Source organism: Macadamia integrifolia, chromosome 10, assembly GCF_013358625.1.
Source record: "Macadamia integrifolia cultivar HAES 741 chromosome 10, SCU_Mint_v3, whole genome shotgun sequence".
NCBI classification, from domain to species: Eukaryota; Viridiplantae; Streptophyta; class Magnoliopsida; order Proteales; family Proteaceae; genus Macadamia; species Macadamia integrifolia.
The window spans coordinates 26,615,381-26,635,346 of record NC_056566.1 but is presented as its reverse complement, the minus strand read 5'-3'; the positions used below and the strand labels follow the sequence as shown (position 1 = coordinate 26,635,346).

At 37.6% G+C, this 19,966-nt stretch overlaps 1 protein-coding gene and 1 long non-coding RNA gene across 2 annotated transcripts; one reads left to right on the top strand and one right to left on the bottom strand.

The window, feature by feature from the left end:
* Positions 1-4,741: 4,741 nt before the first annotated feature.
* On the bottom strand, positions 4,742-5,298 carry LOC122090786. Its single transcript, XR_006143733.1, has 2 exons — positions 5,259-5,298; positions 4,742-4,943 (listed from the first exon to the last, which is right to left on the bottom strand). It is a non-coding gene; the product is annotated as an uncharacterized LOC122090786 (long non-coding RNA).
* A 1,956-nt stretch (positions 5,299-7,254) lies between these two features.
* LOC122092338 (dual specificity tyrosine-phosphorylation-regulated kinase mbk-2-like) lies at positions 7,255-10,897 on the top strand. The gene is made up of 4 exons (XM_042662653.1): positions 7,255-8,624; positions 8,890-9,169; positions 10,279-10,386; positions 10,493-10,897. The coding sequence occupies exons 1-4, from the start codon at positions 7,255-7,257 to the stop codon at positions 10,880-10,882; spliced, it is 2,148 nt and encodes a 715-aa protein (XP_042518587.1). The 3' UTR covers positions 10,883-10,897.
* Positions 10,898-19,966: the final 9,069 nt, after the last annotated feature.

The following is a 19,966-nucleotide window of genomic DNA, read 5'->3' as shown; positions in this document are numbered from 1 at the left end:
TGGGCTAAGGACGGGTTCGGGCAATTAGGGCCAAACTTGCACCCCTAACTTTGAGGACTTGTCACAGAGAGAGAGAGAGAGAGAGAGAGAGAGTTCAACCTCAATTCTAAAACGACAAGCTTTCCTGCTTGGTCTCCCTACCCTTCCATAAGAAAGCCAACAAAACCATAGATTCTCTCAAATATCTTGTGGAACTGCTAGCGTCTTCCCATCTTCCTTGAATAAACAGATTTTATTCATATTTCTCTAATCTGTCTTGGAGTCAAAACTAAAACTGAGGCTATGTTAGGCTATGTTTGGAAGGGGAAAAAAAAATTTAGCTGAAATCCCCCCCCCCCTTTTTTTTGTTTTCCTCTTTCCTTTTTCCTTTTTCCTTTTTCCTTTTTCCTTTTCATAACCACAACCATTGTAACTTCTAGATGAAATTAATAAAATACCCATTATGTATTGGGATCCAGCATCCAAGTATGAAGTCACCCAAGCATTAGTACAATCCCAAAAACTGTGACGCAGGTAAAATGTCCATGACTCAATGAATTAAATAAGAGAAAAAGACAATGCCAATGTGTAGATTTCATCCCACACCCTCACATTTTATGTCATGGTCCCTCTTTAAGAATTGTTTTCAATGACAATTGCTGGTAAGAAACTGCACTCTAGGCGTCGTGAGAAACCTTCTTCCACTAGACAATTTCATAGATTATTTAAGAGTTATTAAACAATAAATTTTTTTTTTTTTGGAGTGAAGATTCCACAATTAAAAAAGGATGTATCTAATGCATAAGGCTCCTTCATATGTGAGGTCAAGGGGCAAAAATTACACAACCTTATCCTGAGAATATCGAAAGGCTGTTTTGACAGCTTGACCACGAGATTGCTACATTCGTACTTTACCATTGAAAACTCCACAACTATCAACCAAAATAGCAAAAGCAACCTCATTGTGGGGTTGAAATTAGAGTCGTCAAAGGTTGGTTTGGTCTGGTTTCAATTGGGCTGAACCAATCTTTGGCCTCAATTAGGTCAAACAAAAACCAGCCTTAGAGTCCAATTTGGTTGTCTTTGGGTAGGGTTGGGTTAATGTGTTATTATTGTCAGTTTGTTATTGGGTTGGTTAGGTTCAGTTTTTCTTCTTCCATATATATAAAGAATGAGAGGGTATTTTCAGCCCGGTAGCATAGCAGGCAAGAGCCATTGGGCATCCATTATCGGTTCAATCAATAGGGGCAAATAGATCCTTTCTTGGGGGAGGAGAGAGATGGAAAGAGGCGCTAGCAAAGACTACGTCCCTAGACACGAAACATTCTCCCATAAAGAAAAGTACAAAAACCTAGTTTGATTTTTTCGGTTTTTATCTGGTTTGGTTCAATGTTCTATTGGTTTGTGGTTTTACAGATTTGGAAAATCCCATACCAAAGCTGGCCCAATAAGAATTTGGTTTGGTTATCTCAAGACTGAAGCAGTCGGTTTTTGTCCGTTCAACCGGCTAGGGCTGAATTTTAACACTTCTAGTTGAAAACAAAACAATAATATGAATCAACTTAACAGATCAAAATTTGGATAAAAATATTTTGTGGTACATGATATAAGATTCTTCTTTCACATAAGCATAAGGCTCATTACCTCATGAATCAATCAAGTTACTCAAATGGCCATGAACTCAAGTTGAATTTATGATCTTGAAAATGGTTGATAAGTGAATATGTTCTACACTGTTTCTTCTCTCTCTCTCTCTCTCTTAAATAATAAAGAAGACCTCAATTAAAAACGGTTAAAAATCATAAGACCTACTTTTACAAAAATAATAATAATAATAATAATAATAATAATAAAAGAGTTGATCAGCTTTAGCCCAAAATTTTAGTAAAAATTATAATTTCTATGATAAAAAAAAAGTAGGTGAGTATCAATGAATTTAATAACATAGATTAAGTGAATTTGATTAGTTATTGTACAACCGACAAATGGTAAAGAATCCATTGATAAGTAATTAAATAAAACCGACAACCTCCTTTGTTTCTTTTTCCTTCTTTTGTTTCTATTCCTTGTCCGAAGGACGAGGTCCTTCTTTTTCCTTTGTATTCCATCTTGAAATTTAGTCCAGAAGACCAGTGTCCTTACTTTGATTTCTGTTCTTTCTATTTCAAGCAAAGAACCAACATCCTACAATGCTTTCGGCCTGGCCTTTTATTAGCCAACCATGTCAAGAATCTCTCTCTCTCTCTCTCTCTTCATGTGTCACTACTTTCAATCTAACTGTCTCATTTAAAACATGAAAGCTTGTTTTAAGTTTTCGAGGAATAAACCAAAAACTTCACAATCAATATCACTACTAATAGTTAGTACACAATGCTCAAGTGAACATGGAAGATAGACTACAGCTATACTGGCACAAGTGTGAAGCCCCCGTGAATGGCGGCTGTAACTATTATGGTCCTAAGGTAGCAAAATTCTTTGTCGGGTAAGTTCCAATGTGTACGAAAGGTGTAACGATAAAAGCACTGTCTTGGAGAGAGGCTAAGTGAAATAAACATATCTATGACAATGTGGATTACTTGCATCTGGACAGAAAGATCCTATGAAGCTTTATTGTTCCTTTGGTGAACTACTACTCATTCCCTAATTACCTGACCTAATTCAACTTCCATGCACAACCCTTTATAACTTGTGGGTTTATTGCCCCTTACATTAGCAAAAAGGCAATGCTATACAACCATAAGTAACCAGATTATCTGTTTAAATCCCAAGCTTTATTACTTAGTACAGAAATTAAAAGCAACCAGTACCTTTGTAACTTACTAGAAGACCATCAAAAGAAGATCAAACTAGTGGAACTCAATGTACAGCTCATGCTCACCTCAAGAATGGCTTGACTCATGATACTCTTCATTGATTGGAAATGAAATACTTGTACCTTGTCACTCTTTAATCTGTAATAAATAAATATATTGGGTTGTACCATTTGAGCCTGTCATCTTTCTTCTTAATCACTTTTCCATTAGTACAAAACCCACTTCTCTTAGCCCAACAAAGAACACCACACGAGTGACCTACACAACTTGAGCTTCTATTATTGAACATTTCAAAGTTAAAAACCTTTGAACTACTCCAAACCCATTGGTTTTTGGTGCTTACCAGATAAGATACAACTGAGATTTTGATATGGAAAAAAAAAAGTCAAAAATTGTCAATGGGAGGACTACAGCCACCAATCAGAGCTTCTAGATCAAACTTTTTTTTGAGTCCAATATATGGCCACTACCACCCAATAGGAAAAGGGTCCATTTGTTTTCTTTGATAATCCAAAATATTTTTATGGATTAGATCTTCATGACAATACAATCAGGTCAGTTTTGTTTGTAGAATAATTATGAGAAGTCTGAAATAGTGAACAATGGTGAGATGGTCACCATTGTTTCTGTTCTTCTTCTTCTTCTTCTTCTTCTTCTTCTTCTTCTTCTTCTTCTTCTTCTTCTTCTTCTTCTTCTTCTTCTTCTTCATGTCTGTTTGAACTTGATTAAATTAAACCAAATTGGTTATATCATCATAGTAATAAATGGTTGTTAATATTATAATCATGAATTACTGTTCAATCTCTACCGACCTCCACCACCATCGAAAGGGGGACGTATCTCTTTTATGATGACGATAGGGCATTTAATTTAGATGCTTAAACCCAATCAAAGTCTCTAATGAAATTCCCCTCACATGTGGTCCTAAAGAATATGCCATGAAACATGGAACAATACTTAATGATCTATGTCATAGGGTGGTTGTAAACAGGAAATGCTTTTGTTCTGTAGCTCTACTTCCAACTACAAAAGCCTCTTTCTTAAGGGTTAGGCTCCGTTTGGTATCGTTTCTATTCCAGAAACTCCGTTTCGTATCAGAAACGGAAATTTCAGTTTCTGTGTCAAAACGCCGTTTTTAAACGATTTAAGGCTGTTTGGTGAATCTGTTTCTAGAACAGTTTCAGAACCAAGAAACGACATTTCTGCCGTTTGGTAATTCTTGTTTCAGAAACGGTTTTTTTTTTTCTTTCTTTTCTTTTAAGTCAATAATCACAAAAATCGATTAGATTGGGGCTGCCCTCCTTCACTCATTAAATAGAATAGCTATTACAACTCCTACTAGGATAGGAAAGAACAAAATAGGAAACTAATACTAATTGCTAACTGCTAACTGTACTCAATCCTAATGGGACTAGGAAAACCCAAGGGAGGAATCTGCCACTTGTGCTAGAATCCACCTTTCTCAAGATAGAATTTTAACACCATGGAAAACCCAAAAATCCAAACTTTGAACTATAGGTTATGATATACAGCTTGACTATTATAGAGGAATCTGATTGGTAAATTTTTCTATAGGTTTATTACCATTATATCCCCTACTTTGCTGCAAAATGCGCCATGGAAGACAGTATATTCCAAAATATCTATAGTATCAGAAACCTTAAGCATAATCTGACATAATCTGTAAAACATAATCTGAAATATATCGAATGCTATCTACACTACAGTTTTCTTACCACATAAATCAATAACTTGAACAGTATTTAGGTGAACAAGGAAATACAATATAGGCATATAGGGTGCTCAAGGAAAAAGAAGTTATACATGTTTTATAATGAAATGCATTGCAAATCTCCTTCTCCCTTATATATGCTCTTCTTCTTTTTTCTCCTTTTTCTTTTTTATTAGTATCAAATTTTCATAAATTCATAGAACATACTGTCACAAGATTATTGTAATTACTGTAATATTCAGATAAATATTCTTGTTAAGTCATATTCTAAATTTTGATGAAAACAATGTGCTTTATAGGGGGAAAGTTCACTATCACTAAAAGACTGATCTCTAAAGATATCTCAAGTAAAGTATGGCCCTCCTACCCTCCATGTCAAATGACCTTCCATTTTTGAAGAATTTTCCAGCTAGCTCCATCTGCAAAGAGGGGGTGGGTAGAAGTGTCAGATAAACAAGAATAAGGCACAGATAATGAATTCTTTAATAACATCAAGAAATTAAAAGGTTAAATAATCAGTTCCCTTTTAAGGCAGAGTTCTAGATTAGGAAAATTAAGGCTTGTTCCTGAATCAGCAAGCCGAACCAGTTACTGTATTCACATCTCAATGAACGTGAGACTTCATATGGAATCCCTTGAGATGGGTTTTTCGGAAGGTCTCTTGGAACAAGCTGGATTCGCCGACTGTCGGGAACGAAGGTTGGAGGAAGAAGACGAACGAGAAGAATGGAGACCTGAGATGGGTTTTTCGGAAGGAGGGAAGTGGGTTCTGGTTCATTCGCTGATCTCCTCTCTCTGTCGCCGACCGTCGGGAACGAAGGTTGGAGGAAGAAGAAGAACGAGATCACTTCTTGCCTGAGATGGGTTTTTCGGAAGTTCAGATATGGCTTCTCTCCTCGCTGATCTCCTCTCTCTGTCGCCGACCGTCGGGAACGAAGGTTGGAGGAAGAAGAAGAACGAGACCTGAGACGGTTTTGGCTTCTCTCCTCTGCTCTCCTCTCTCTGTCGCGGTATTGGGTCGGGAACGATTGTTTCAACAGATATTATTTTGAAACGAAACCCACCGACAGAACAGGGGGCGGGGTGTTTCGTCAAATCACTGATTTTTCGTTTTTTATGTACTTTGAGTTTCAAAAAAACAGGAACGGAGCTTTATACAACCAAACGGTTTTTTACGTTTTTCGGTTCTATTAACACTCAAAAACGCTAGAAACGTTTTTTATGAACACTACCAAACAGCCTCTAAGTGTTGATCCACTGTTTTCATGGCATTAATATTCTTCCATTATATTTAAGTTTTCTCTTTGTGAGGAGGGATTGGGGGAGTTGGGGAATCTGATGGGGATGGTGAGTTCAACTGAGACCCAAAGGTATGATAACTTTGTAGTTAGTAGGGGCTGTGAAGATAGAAGTTTCACTTTGAGAATCATAAAAGAGGCAGATGTGCTTCCCTCCCAACCCCCTGGTGAGAGAGGAGGGGGGGGGGCGGATAGGTAGGATGACCCCTAGGTTCAGATTACACACTCCTCTTAACAAGATCCCAAGTAAAACCCAAAACAGAAATAAGTCAACAATAAGGTAAAATGTCAACCTAATCGGATGGAGTTCAAATTCGTGTGAGAGGTAGGTTGATATTACTTTAACAAACTCTCAAAAGACTGCGATTATTCAATGGCCAGATCTTACCCAATTAGAGAAATAGTGAAATCTGGAAAATTAAATTAGAATATGCAAAACTCTAATTACTTTCAATAAGAGACTTGGATGAATACTGGATTATGGTGGATTGTAGTAGCCCAGTAGAGGGAAAATTCGCAAGAAATAATGGTGATCTAGAAAATTAAAAAGGCAGAATAGGGAGATTTAAATTTACACCAGATCAGCCAACCTGATCTGTACCAGGTCCTGGTCGAAGGTCACTATTAGGGAGGCCTTGAATGGCCCATAAGATGGGAGTGATCTGATGGACTGATTCTCCAATATAACCTATCTCATTTTCAGCAAAAGAGGCTAAAAGACCAGCAGTCGACAGGTTTAATGGGGCAGGTTTACTTGGTTTTCAATCCTCAATATTGTAGCACTAAGACAGAAACTTAAAAAGATGATCTTCCGCACCAAACTCAGCTTAAAACAGTTTCCTGCAAGTTTGATAAATAACAGATGAAACAGCACTTGCTTGAAGAAGGAAAAAAGAGGAGCCATTTATGACCCTAGATGAGTGAACTTCTCATTCACCCATGGTGGAGGAAAACTTTCTCCTTATTTATAATGTTTTATGCTTCAAAACTAAAATTTGCATATATCCTAAGCATTTCCATACATTTCTTGACCATTTCCATATGTATCTTTAGCTTGTCTTGTGTCTCTCTGATACAATATGTGTCTTAAAATCACCCTTCCGATACAATAGCAATACTAATACTTTAAACCTTGGAAAAGAGTAAAAAGTAAAGAAAGGAAAAAGAACCATGGCTATTGTTTTCCTCTGAAATAGGAGCTGCGGGAATTTTACTTGTCATCAATCAGATATAAAACAAAAACAAGTGAGTTGTTGCTAACCAAATAGAGTTCCACTAGACTGCTTCATCAGGTCAAATTCTGATTTCTGGTACTGGGACTTGTGGCCTTTTTTTTTTTTTCATGAATGTTCCATCCTTTCTGTCATTTCTTTTTCATAGTTCTAATTTCTAAATATGCAGTCTATGACATTTATTTCTAATCTTGGGAACAATGATAACAGGTGGAAAGAGGGCTCTTGGAAGTAGTTGGCTTTCTGTAAGTCAGGGCATTACCGAGGATAATTCTGATTTAGTTTCTGGTTTCGCTACAGTTGGTGATGGCATGAGTGAGTCAGTTGACTATCCAAATGATTATTGGGACTCTGACGAGTATGATGATGACGAGGATGTGGGATACATGAGACAACCAATTGAAGATGAAACCTGGTTTCTGTCTCATGAAATTGACTATCCAAGCGACAATGAAAAAGGAATAGTGCATGAGAATGTTCCAGATCAGCAGGAAAGGAGTCCAACAAAAGACGAGGATGATGATCAATCTTTTGCTGAGGACTGTTGCTTCTCTGGTGAGCGATATTTTCAGGGAAGAAATATTGGACAAGTTGGTGCTTCAGATGATCCTATGGGGCTTTCAATCTCTGAAATTTATGGAAGGAATGATGAAAATGAGCTAATAGCTCAATATGATGAGCAATTGATGGATGACGAGGAACTAAACTTGATGCGTGCAGAGCCTGTTTGGCAGGGCTTTGTTACACAGACAAATGATCTTATCATGTTAAGCAATGGAAGAGTTCCTAATGAGGGTGAAAGGCCTCGACCAGATGATCTCTGTATGGATGATGATCAGCGTGGTTCTGTTAGATCTATTGGTGTGGGTATCAACAGTGATGCCGCTGATATAGGCAGTGAAGTACTGGAAAGCTTGGTTGGAGGAAGCAGTGAAGGAGATTTGGAATACTTCCAAGATCATGATGTTGGCATTGGTGTGTCCCGACATTTGCAGCATGACACGAATAAGAGATATCTTGATGGATTAAATAGGGACAAGAGAAGGGTAGCTAAGCAGCATTCTGATAAGTACATTATGGGGAATGACAAGGTTGCCCCCGTGACTGCAAATTATGGTGATATTGGATTTTCTTTTCCTCCCCCAAGAGGTGGGGACTCAATGCAGGCTAACTCTAGTAAATTGTTATTGTCAGGCAGGGAAACTGCTGTTACTGGGGATGAAATGGATGATTGTGGCAAAGGTTTGATCGGGACTGATGACATGCTTGCCACATGGAAGCGGAGGAGCAGTGATTCATCACCTGTCAAGAGTTCTAGGGATGAAAAAAATGCCAATGTTACAAGGTCAGGAAATTCTACTGCTTCAACAGTCTCAGACTATGGGTACACAGAAGGAGAACATGGTAAGAAAGGTGAAGAAGACAAAGCTAGTGATGTAAGAGATGAAGATCCAGTGATCACATTAGAGGATGAAGAGGCGGCAGCTGTACAGGAGCAAGTGAGACAGATTAAGGCCCAGGAGGAAGAATTTGAAACTTTTAACCTAAAGATTGTTCATAGGAAAAACAGGCAAGTTTTGATTCTTATTCTGATTCTAATGTAACTTTTGTGGATTTTTTTCAATTATGAAAACTAGCTGATGTATTCTAACTCTGTTTTGTTTATTTGAGTTATTTTTGTGGCCTATTCTACCGTATTGTCTCTCTGTAGTTTTCATCAGCTGCTGGATACCCTTGCAGAAGAGAACTCACCATTTTCTCTTACTTGTGTTTAGTTCTATGTAACTATTTGTCTAACTTTGTTTTGTTTTGTTTTGTTTTGTTTTGTTACTCAGAACTGGCTTTGAGGAGGATAAAAACTTCCATGTTGTTCTAAATTCTGTAATTGCTGGGCGGTATCATGTTACAGAATATCTTGGATCAGCAGCATTCAGTAAAGCCATTCAAGCACATGACTTGCACACAGGAATGGATGTGTGTGTGAAAATTATAAAGAACAACAAAGATTTTTTTGATCAGAGCCTTGATGAAATAAAGCTTCTCAAGTTTGTCAACAAGCATGACCCTGGTGACAAGTACCATATACTACGGTTGTACGATTACTTCTATTTTCGAGTAAGTGATGGGCCTAATATACTTTTCTTCATTTATTGCTGGATGTTAAGCCTGAATATTGATGCATTGCTCCTCTATCAGAGGGATACAAGTTGAAGATCCTCCTCTATTAAGGAACCCTGAGCTCATGCGCCACTTATTGGCCCTGTTTTTAAGCTAGGGCATCTGAGTAGAAGGTAGCTCATTAGGAATAACCACAGTGCCAGGAATCTGCAGGTCAATACTTAAAAATTGATCTAGTGTTGTATGTGGATTACCATGAGCTTTGTGGATTTTGGTTCTTGTAGTGACTCTTCTGTGGCAAATCTCATACATGGTGCTTTCTTCTTTCATTTGCCTTGAAATTAAGCTAATTCAATAAATGGGTTTGAGATTGGGTATAGAGAAAGGTAATTTCTAATAATAAAAGTGGCTTCCAGTTGTCAGATTTGGAAATAAATTTGCAGGTCTGATTTGTAAACAGGACAGAACCTTTGACTGAAATTGGAGCATAATCCAAACTTCTTAACAGTGACTGCCAATACTATTCTGTTTCTGGTTCTTTCTCTTTACCTGCGATCCCATTGATGTAATCTCCCACCGGAATTTCCCTGTTTTGGGATTAGTATCCATAAACTTTAGGCTTATCACCCCCCCACCCAAAAAAAATAAAATAAAGGATCAAACAATACAGATTTGAGTTTCTCCTGTGATATGAGTGCCACATCTGTTTTGGTGGAGTTTTCTATATGAAAATTTCGACATTTTTACTTTCTTAGTTCAAGATCTCTAAAGAACAAGGCTTTGGAGGGATAGGCACCTCTGTGTTTATAGGTAATTGTGCATGGTCATTGTGAATGCATTGCTATGTTGCTGTTTCTGTTGCAGGGTTGGGTTGCATATGTGGTGTGTGTTGGTTGGGTTGCATATGTGGTATGTGTTGGATTGTTTTATATATTGATTCTGTGCTGCGGGCTGCCTGCTGCTTCTGTGTGTGTGTGTGTGTGGTGTGGGGGGGGGGGAGAGTGTTATTTCAATTATCTCCACATTTACAACTTTGGAAATGCCCAATGTGACTGATTATTTGCTGCATGATGAAGTTGTTTCTGACTTGCATTTAACATGTCCAGGAGCATTTGCTGATCGTATGTGAACTTCTTAAGGCAAATTTATATGAATTTCACAAATTCAATAGGGAATCTGGAGGCGAGGTTTACTTTACAATGCCAAGGTTGCAGGTTTGTATGGTTCTAATTCTTCTTAAAATTTGAGGTTCTTAGTATGCAGTTTTCAACTTTGCTGTGCTGGCACATGACTGACCTGTTTTGGAGTCTTTATGTGCAGTCAATAACCATTCAGTGTTTGGAGGCTCTTCAATTTTTGCATGGTCTTGGCCTTATTCATTGTGATTTGAAGCCTGAGAATATTTTGGTAAAGAGCTACAGTAGATGTGAGGTGAAGGTCATAGACCTTGGAAGTAGCTGCTTCGAAACAGATCATCTCTGCTCGTATGTTCAATCTAGGTCTTATCGTGCACCAGAGGTTATCTTGGGGCTTCCTTATGATAAGAAGATAGATATGTGGTCACTAGGATGCATCTTGGCAGAACTTTGTACCGGAAATGTAAGTTATATAAGACCTCTTCATTGCTGCATCACCATTATCAATTTTCCTTTTATTATGTTTCTGATCAAGAAGACAACAATTATTCCCAGTAAGTGTTCAAAGAGTTGAAATCTTTTTCACCCTAAACAAGAAGAGATTGGTTTCCTACATGTTTTCTGGATAACACGTTGTGTTACTGGTTAGATGGACGTATTTTAAAGCTCTTGTTCAGGGCAGACTTGGTGCGATCAAATCATAGATGCTTTCTCCAGTATTATGTATTCAAGAGAAAATTGCAGATTGTTGCTGAAATTCTCCTAGCTGTAAACACTGGTGAAATGAATCATTTTTGTAGGGGACAACTTTAGTCATCACTACGTTTATCGGATAAATTGTGATATGGTCCACATGGATCGGCTAAACCAGTGTGAATTATGATTTAATACCCTATTATTCCACTAATCTGGGTTGCATCAGGGTCTTAAAATTTAGACATGAAAGGTATTTGGATGGCTTTTGAGGATATTTGGGGTTACTTTTGGGTTAAATTTGGAAGGTTTCGATTTGGAATATGACTTGAGGTTGCTATTTGGTTCAGTGGTGATTGCACAAATTTTTGAAGGGTGGAATAGGGGATGATAATACATGACATTTTTGCCGAGGACAAATTTAAAAGGAAATGGTAGTGGATTGAATGTCAATATATACGAGGCTTATATGGGCAACTGTTGATTGATTTGTATTTAAGTATTAATAGTCAATAAAATCTTGGAACAGTGACCTTGGTATTCAGAATGATAGTTTCAATGACCTAAATGCACACTGACAGAAAATATGGACAGAAATGCGCAAGATGGAAAAGCATGAAATATGGGAAGTCTGCTATGTGCATGAGGATGTAGGCATCAACATCAGATGAGATTTTCATGGGAGGAGGGGCAGAACCACCAAAATTGTATGAAGTTCATCTAATGCAAGAAATATGTATCATGCTGCTGAGAAGCTTATTCAATGCCTGAATTTCTTGGAATGTCTAGTAAGTGTATTCTGTCATCATATACATGAAAAATATGTATGTAGGGGAATATTGTTAGAAGCCTATCGTGAGAGGGGAGGAGTCCTTGTGGGTTTTCCTAGTCCCATTAGGACTGTCCTAGTCCTATTAGATCTGAGTTCTATTATGAGTTTGCTGTTAGTATTAGTTTCCTATTCTGTTTTATTCTATCCTATTTCTAGTATGACTTTTAATGGCTGATCTATTTAATGAATCGATTGGGACTCCCTTGCTCCACAGTCGCAAGACTCTCTCTCTCTCTCTCTCTCTCTCTCTCTCTCTTCTTCTTCTCTTCTCTTCTCTTCTCTTTACATGGTGTCAGAGCCTTGATCTCCAAAGAAGAAATCAATCAAAGTTCATCCCTTCATTATCAGTAACAAATCCTTTTCTCCACAATTTCTTAGAGGGGGTGTTTCATCCCATAGTTTTCTGATGTCTGAATGAAGGATTGATTGAATGCAATCAATCGTATGTTGTGAAGGATCGACTCACAGTAGTTGCCGGTTGGGTTTTTTGGTTTGAAGATTGAAGCATTCAAGGAGTGGAAAAATTGATCGAAGCTGTCAGGGTTTTGGCACTCTACCAAAATCAATTTTGATCATATCTCTTTACCCAGGTCTCAATATGGAAAACCCTTTGGAGGTTTTCTTCATCATCATCTCAAAGACATTCTGTCCAATTTTCAGCTCCATTGGAGGCCCATAGCCCCAACCGCAGTTATCCCTGTTTTTTCCCTAGTTAGGGTTTTCGATTTGGGATCCATTAATTGGTGATTTGTGGAATTTTGTCTGAAGATTTAAGTTGTTCTCTTATTAGGATTGATCAGTTACATAAGATCAATCAATTGTGTGATTTTTTCTTTGATTTTCTGTTCTCTATGAATCAACTTTTTGTTCTCGGGTAATTCTCTGTTATATCTTGCATCAATGGCTGACACTAAGCCAAAGAATGTTGTCATTGAGGTAATATCCTCATCCTCTCATAGAATTACAGAGAAGAAGCTTGCTTGAGCTTCCAATTTCCAACAATGGAAAAAAATTTTGCAGTTGGTTTTGACTGGTAATGACTAGCAGGATTATCTTACAAAGATGAAGTCTGTGACTAATACTACATGGGATACTATTGATACATGTAATTTGGGCCAACTGTTGAACTTGATGGATAACTCAATCGTTGATATTGTTTCACACTTCGATACCGTGAAGGAGTTGTGGGATTCTCTGAACGTTCTGTATTTTGGACAGAACAACATTTCTCACATCTATGAGCTATCTCAGGATTTTATAAGGTTGATCAAAAGGGTCAACCTCTGACTCAATACTTTGCTGATTTCAAGGGGATTTATGAAGAGTTGGAACTCTCTACTTCCTATTAGTAGTGATGTCAAAAAGATGCAAAACCAGTGAGAACAACTCGCAATTATGGGTTTCTGGGGTGGTGTAGGACCGAAGTATGATGCTGTTAGATCTCAGATTCTTAGAGGTGGCAAAGTGGCCCCTCTTGTAGACACTTTTTCTCGAGTCTTACGGGTAGCTTGAGAGAATTCTCATGATCCTACATCTATACCAACGGATTGTTCCGCTCTTATGTCTTAGAATAATAATCGAGGTGGGGTTCGTATTACTGGTAGTGGAAGCAAGGTTCAAAATATCAACTTTTGACCCTTGGGGAGACAATTTCGTACCAGGGAAATTTTTCCGATTTGGTGGAAACTTTGGTTCTATCCCCCAAAATGTGTTTTTTTCCTATTTTGTGTGTATGTCCTATTTTAGACATTTCTAATCCATTCACATAATTAGTTTCATATAAAAAACACCTAAAGTCATACTTATGGTGTTGACCAAAGTTTGCTAATGTATGTTGAGTCGTCGACTGAAACTATATTACATAAGTACATATATAAGTTACTAATTAAAAATGTGAAATACATGATTAAAAATTTAAAACAAACAAAACATAATATAAAGGATTCAAGTTAAATAATAATATGGAGAGGGATAAGTATGCCGCCGATATCAAGTATGCTAGCGGATAGCACCAATAGGAACACATGATAGAGTATCATTCAGGAAGGATATGAAGGTTATTTCAGAAAAAGGGAAGAAAGAGATAGACACAATGGGTGCTAGCATACTTGATATCGGCGGCATACCCAACCTTTTCCCATAATAATATTACATAATTGTGAGTTATCTCTCAAGTCTCAAGTCTCAAGTCTCAACAGTCAACAGTCAACACTCAACACTCAACAGTCAACACTCAACACTCAACACTCAACACTCAACACTCAACACTCAACACTCAACCCTCAACCCTCAACCCTCAACCCTCAGCCCTCAACCCTCAGCCCTCAACCCTCAGCCTTCAACCCTCAACAGTCAACAATCAATTCCAAGTAGCCGCCGATATCAAGTATGCTAGCGGATAGCACCAATAGGAACACATGATAGAGTATCATTCAGGAAGGATATGAGGGTCATTTCAGAAAAAGGGAAGAGAGAGATAGACACAATGGGTGCTAGCATACTTGATATCGGCGGCATACGCAACCTTTTCCCATAATAATATTACATAATTATGAGTTATCTCTCAAGTCTCAAGTCTCAAGTCTCAAGTCTCAACAGTCAACAGTCAACAGTCAACAGTCAACACTCAACCCTCAACCCTCAGCCCTCAGCCCTCAGCCCTCAGCCCTCAGCCCTCAGCCCTCAGCCCTCAGCCCTCAGCCCTCAGCCCTCAATAGTCAACAATCAATTCCAAGTAGAGTGTCTAGGCTGTTCCAGTCCACGAGTTGCATACCACTACAAATGTTGTAGCCGCTCCTTTGAATTCGTAGGGGGTTCCAGTCCCTTCCGTAGGTAGATTTTTTATGAATGTGCAAGATCCGAGCTTAGAATGAAGATTTGATGGCTAAAGAATAAATATTGAGATTTTCCCAAGTTTCCCACTTCACAGAGAAGAAATAGGGGGAGATGGTCAAAATTTTTAAGAAGGCTTGGTTTCTCATTTAAGAAGGTTTTATGAAGGCTGGTTCAACCCAAAGGGTCGAACCCATTGTTCCACTCGAAAATTTCCACATTTCGACCAAATTTTTGTCGATACTAGTTGAAACCAGTGATTTTTAAAAGTCACATGGTATTTGGTATCAAAGCCTTGAGATACCGTCGAAATGTTGAAAATTTCGATGGTATCGATGGAAAACTTGAACCATGCCTGCATCATTGATACTTTCCAACAAGTCTTGGTAAGGTTTGGGAATTCCAGTACGACCACTGCTTCTACCACCTCCACATTTGCTTAGTCAGGTACCTCCACTTTGTGTGTTAATCCCTTCCACTGTCTCATCTATCAAAACAATATCATCAACGAATAACATATACCACGAGACCTGGTCTTGGATGTGCCTAGTTAGATGATTAGATCATCCATAATGAGAGCAAAAAGATAAGGGCTTAAAGCTGATCCTTGGTGTAAGCCAATTGTAATTGGAAATTCATTACTATAATACTGATTTAAAGAGTTAAACAGTACCAAAAGAGAATCAATATGCGACTCTCGTGAGTTATTAAATCTTCTGGATGTGCTTTTGGGATTCCAGGCTCAGTTATTCAGAAATGTGAATCTCCCATGAGTTCTTTTTTTGTGGAAGGGGCAGATGATAATAAGTTTTTGCACACTATCAGTTGGGCTTCCATCTGTTTGCCTAAGAAAGAAGGGGGTCTGGGGCTGAGAAGAATGAATTTAACACAATGTGATCCTTTAAAACTCTTTTAGAAAGTGGCTAGACATCATAAGAGTATGTGGTGGAATTGATTTACTCCAGATTTCTCACGAGTGATTCCATTTGGACAACTTCTTGTCAAACAGACGGCTCTTGGACTAGGAAGAAGAATTTGAAGTGTAGGCCCCTAGTACAAGAGTTATAAAGAGTAGAATTGACAATGGGTTCTCAACGCTTTTATGGTTGGATAATTGACATCCTCGTGGAATTCTACTTCAAGTCTATGGGGATAGAATCCATTATGATTCTGAAATGGAAAGGCTCACTTTGGTATCTAATGTTATATCAGTTGGAGGAGGGGACCAAGGGCCTGCAATTTCTCCAAGCTTAATTGATGTGTGGGGTTCTTTGAACCTGGTTGCCAGGAGATCGAGTGGAAATGGAGATTGTGTTGTCTGGACCGAGTCTTCTTCAGGGGTTTTCTCATCAATATCTGCTGGGAATTTGATAAAAGTTCAGGTTACTGCTGTCCCGCAGTGTGTGATTTGGTTTGCTGGGACACATTCCACATCATTCCTGGGCGCTTATTCTTTACCGAATCTTGATTTGCTTAATCAAAAATGTATTTCGATAGGTTCAAGTTGTTGCTTGTGTTGGGCTGGTCAAGAATTGGATGCAAGGTTGGGAAATATCACAATGGATGAGCGACCCAAACTAGGGTGGGGTATCTTCAACATAGTTGTCACGGCACCAAAGTGAACTAAGGCATTGGAGGACTGCCTAACCGTTTAGGCGACAAGTCGCCCACTTTAAGGCAAACAAGGCGCCTAAGGCGACCAATTGTTATTTTTTATTTTTTCTATTTTTTAACATTATTTAGTATGCTACATATACCTTGTAACATAAAAAATCAATATTAAGCCACATTAAGTCAACAAAAATCAACATTAAGCCACATCAAATCATAAAAAATCAACATTAAGAGAAATTTTCTTGTTCTATAATAAGTTTGAGTAGTCAAATGATTTAATTTTTACATGATACATTTTGAATCAGGTAGAGTACAAAACCAGCTTTCCGACAAGTCTAAGATTACTTAAATCTGAGTTTTAATGACAAAGTTATGTTCCAGTCAAACTATTTTAAAGTGCACGAATGCTGTTATAATTGCCAAAATGAAAATGAATTTATAGATATCAAAACAAATTATTTTTCTGGACTTTTGGTTTTTAATGATGTTTCACCAATATAAGATTTATGAAAATTTCAAAATTGAGAAAAAACCCTATCATTTGAAAGTTGAAAATAGTCCGTACAAAAAAAAATCAGTTTTTGTTTTTGTACTAGGGGTTTGACATTTTATCTATTTAGAATTTGATTTTTAAACTATTTTTATTGGATTCAAAGAGGGGGTATTTGCTTATTTATGAATAATATCTTATAAAATATTTACTTAAATGATATTTGACATAAATAAGTGTTGTGCCTTGCAATATGGCGACACGCCTAGGCAACACCTTGACAACTATATGATTGGTCATGGGTTCCTATTTATGTGTCATGGTGACCTAGTGCCTTTTTTTTTTTTTTTTGGGGAGTTTGATCTTTAATCCTTCATTCCTAGAAGCAACTTTTCATTCACAAATAGGAGTTGGGGCTTTGGGGGAAAATGTAAAAAAAGAGAAAAGGATCTAAAACTAGTGGATGTAATGAGTGGCTCAGGAAGAGCAGTGCTAGTTTAAAATAGCAGCTGATATTAAATCCTGAAGCTACTAGTGAACCAAATGGGAAATCAAATCTTTCCATGTGTGGCCAACTAATAAAAAAATTCCTTAAAAATTGAAATTTAGATGTTAGGAAATCAGATAACAACTACTGAGGAGAACTCTTATGGCTGTGCTGCAATTAGAAGGCTAAGTAGGATTTGAAATAGAGAAATGATACATGTATAAAAGGATCATTTATATTAATTTCATGAATGACTGTAAATAAAGTGATTCTATGTTGTAGGCTCTTGCTTTAGTTTGTTAATTGTAAGTTTGCTTCTCAATTTCTTATGACACCTTGCACACCAAGGAAATTGCTTAAACTGTTTATCCTTACTCAGTAAGAGCAGTAAGGAAAACATTTCAATGTCATAACTTGCTATTGTCAGATGACGTTCTCCAGTTTTAGCTCTTTCTTCATTTTTACCTCCCTTTATGGGAAATAATTTTCCACTACTAATTAGGATTGTTGTCTTTTCTTTTCATTTATATATTGTTAAAAATTGCTCATGATATGTTTGATTACGAAGTTATTGAAATCAATATATGTCCAAAGACTACCTTCCGTTTTTCTTTTGGATATATAATATCTAAAGACTACATTAGTTGTTTCAAGGATTATGAAGTTCTGTTATATATATATATATATATATATATGGGAAAAGGACAGGCATGCCAGCAGGATACCCAGGTATCAGGTATGCTAGCATGCCTGGGCCGCGGGATCAGTTATGTTTAATCTACACCATTGATTTAAAAGTTGTATATACCTGACAAATACGTCTGCAACTACCTGCGGAAAAAACAGAGTTTGTCAATTTCACACTTCCTTTTTCTTCTTCTCTATCCCCTGGAATCCGAGTAGGTGAGTTGAACTTTCCCCTTAGTGAACAAAAAGGTTCTCTGTTGGCCAAAACCACCATGTCCGTGTCTGCTTCTGCTACCGGGTGAGTTTAATGGTGCTATACTAGTCGCTGATTTCGAACTGGTGGGAGAAAGTTTGAGGAAGTCTCTGGTATTTGTAAGCCTATATCTCGTAACGTTCCGTGCGAGGTTCTGCGTCTTTCTCTCTGTTGTCGCTGCTTCAGAAATCCGGAGATGCTGCGCAACATTTTATATGTATTAGTTGTGCATTTTGACCAAAGATGCGAAAGTCATGCCGCATCAGACTATTTGTTTCTTTATAGTTGGATGTCCAAATTTTTGGATGCTCCAAATTCTACTTTAAAAAAATGGAGAGAATTGAATTTTTCATGTTATTGAATTTTTCATTCTAATGATTTAACCAAAAAACAGTGAGTGTCCCAGATTAAAGGCTTAGGTGTCCAAATGAAAAAGACGGAGAAATTTGAAGAAATGAGCTCTCCCGTCACTGTTTGCATGCTTTAGGAGTTGTGGGTGCTGAATCGGGTTAATTTGACCGGTCAAGATTGAATCAGATCCCCAATCTATTTTGTGCTGGGTATAATCAGCAAGGATTGGAATTGTGATCGGTGAATTCTGATATCCCAATCAGGAGGAACTATCTTACATTTCTTCTGTATTGGGCTTTGCTCGACATTGCAACTGAACCCACAGCATCACCGTCTACAACTATATCAACTATTCGGGCTTCCGCTACCATAAAAGAGAGAAACTTTGAGAAGAGATGGGGGGAAGGAGAGAGAAGAAGAGAAAGGAAGTGTGAAATCAACAACCTGTGTTTTTTCCGCAGGTATTTGCTGGCGTATTTGTCAGGTATGCAACTTTTAAGTCAATGATGTGGATTTTGCATCTCTAATCCAACGGTCCAGGCATGCTAGCATATCTGATACCTAGGTATTCTGCTAGCATGCCTATCCCCCTCACTATATATATATATATATATATTTTTTTTTTAATATTTGGTAAAGTGGATTATGAAGTTTGTGAATCTCCATAAAATGTGTCATGTTGAGCGACATAACAGAGTTGGCCATTAGGCTCTAAGTCTTTTTTTTTGGTGAAAGGGTGGTGAATAAGATCTTAGTCTTATTGCCCTCAAACTGGTGTCTAGTTGTTTCGTGGTACACAAGGATTAAAGTATCGGTATCGGTCGCTGTATCGGTCGGTCAAAATTAAGATACGTATCGGAGGGTATCGTATCGTATCGGAGATACACTAAGATACGCTAAAGATACACACATAAATGGATAGAAAACATTTTTTTAAACACTTTTGCATAAAGAATTTGTTAAAAAAAGCTATTGATAACATGTATTATGCATAAACACTAAATTGAGGGTATCGTACTAAGAATTCAAGGTTTGTAGTTGTCCCATAAATGTAAAGTCCTTGTTCTCAACCTTGATTTCCACTTTAGTTAGAGAGAAATATGGCTGAAAGCAACTTTGGAACAAAAACCCTTCAAAAAATCGTGTTTTTTTGAAAAATTACCCATCTTGGCCATTATATGACCGTAGCGCACTGTATCGGTACATACCGATACGTACCGATACTCACCGATACGTATCGATACTCACCGATACGTATCGATACTCACCGATACGTATCGATACTCACCGATACGTACCGATACTCACCGATACGTGTCGATATATACATACCGATACTCACCGATACGTACCAATACATACCGAAACGTATATTTTACCTCAATTTTATATTTTCCATAAAATCGTATCGAGGCATAT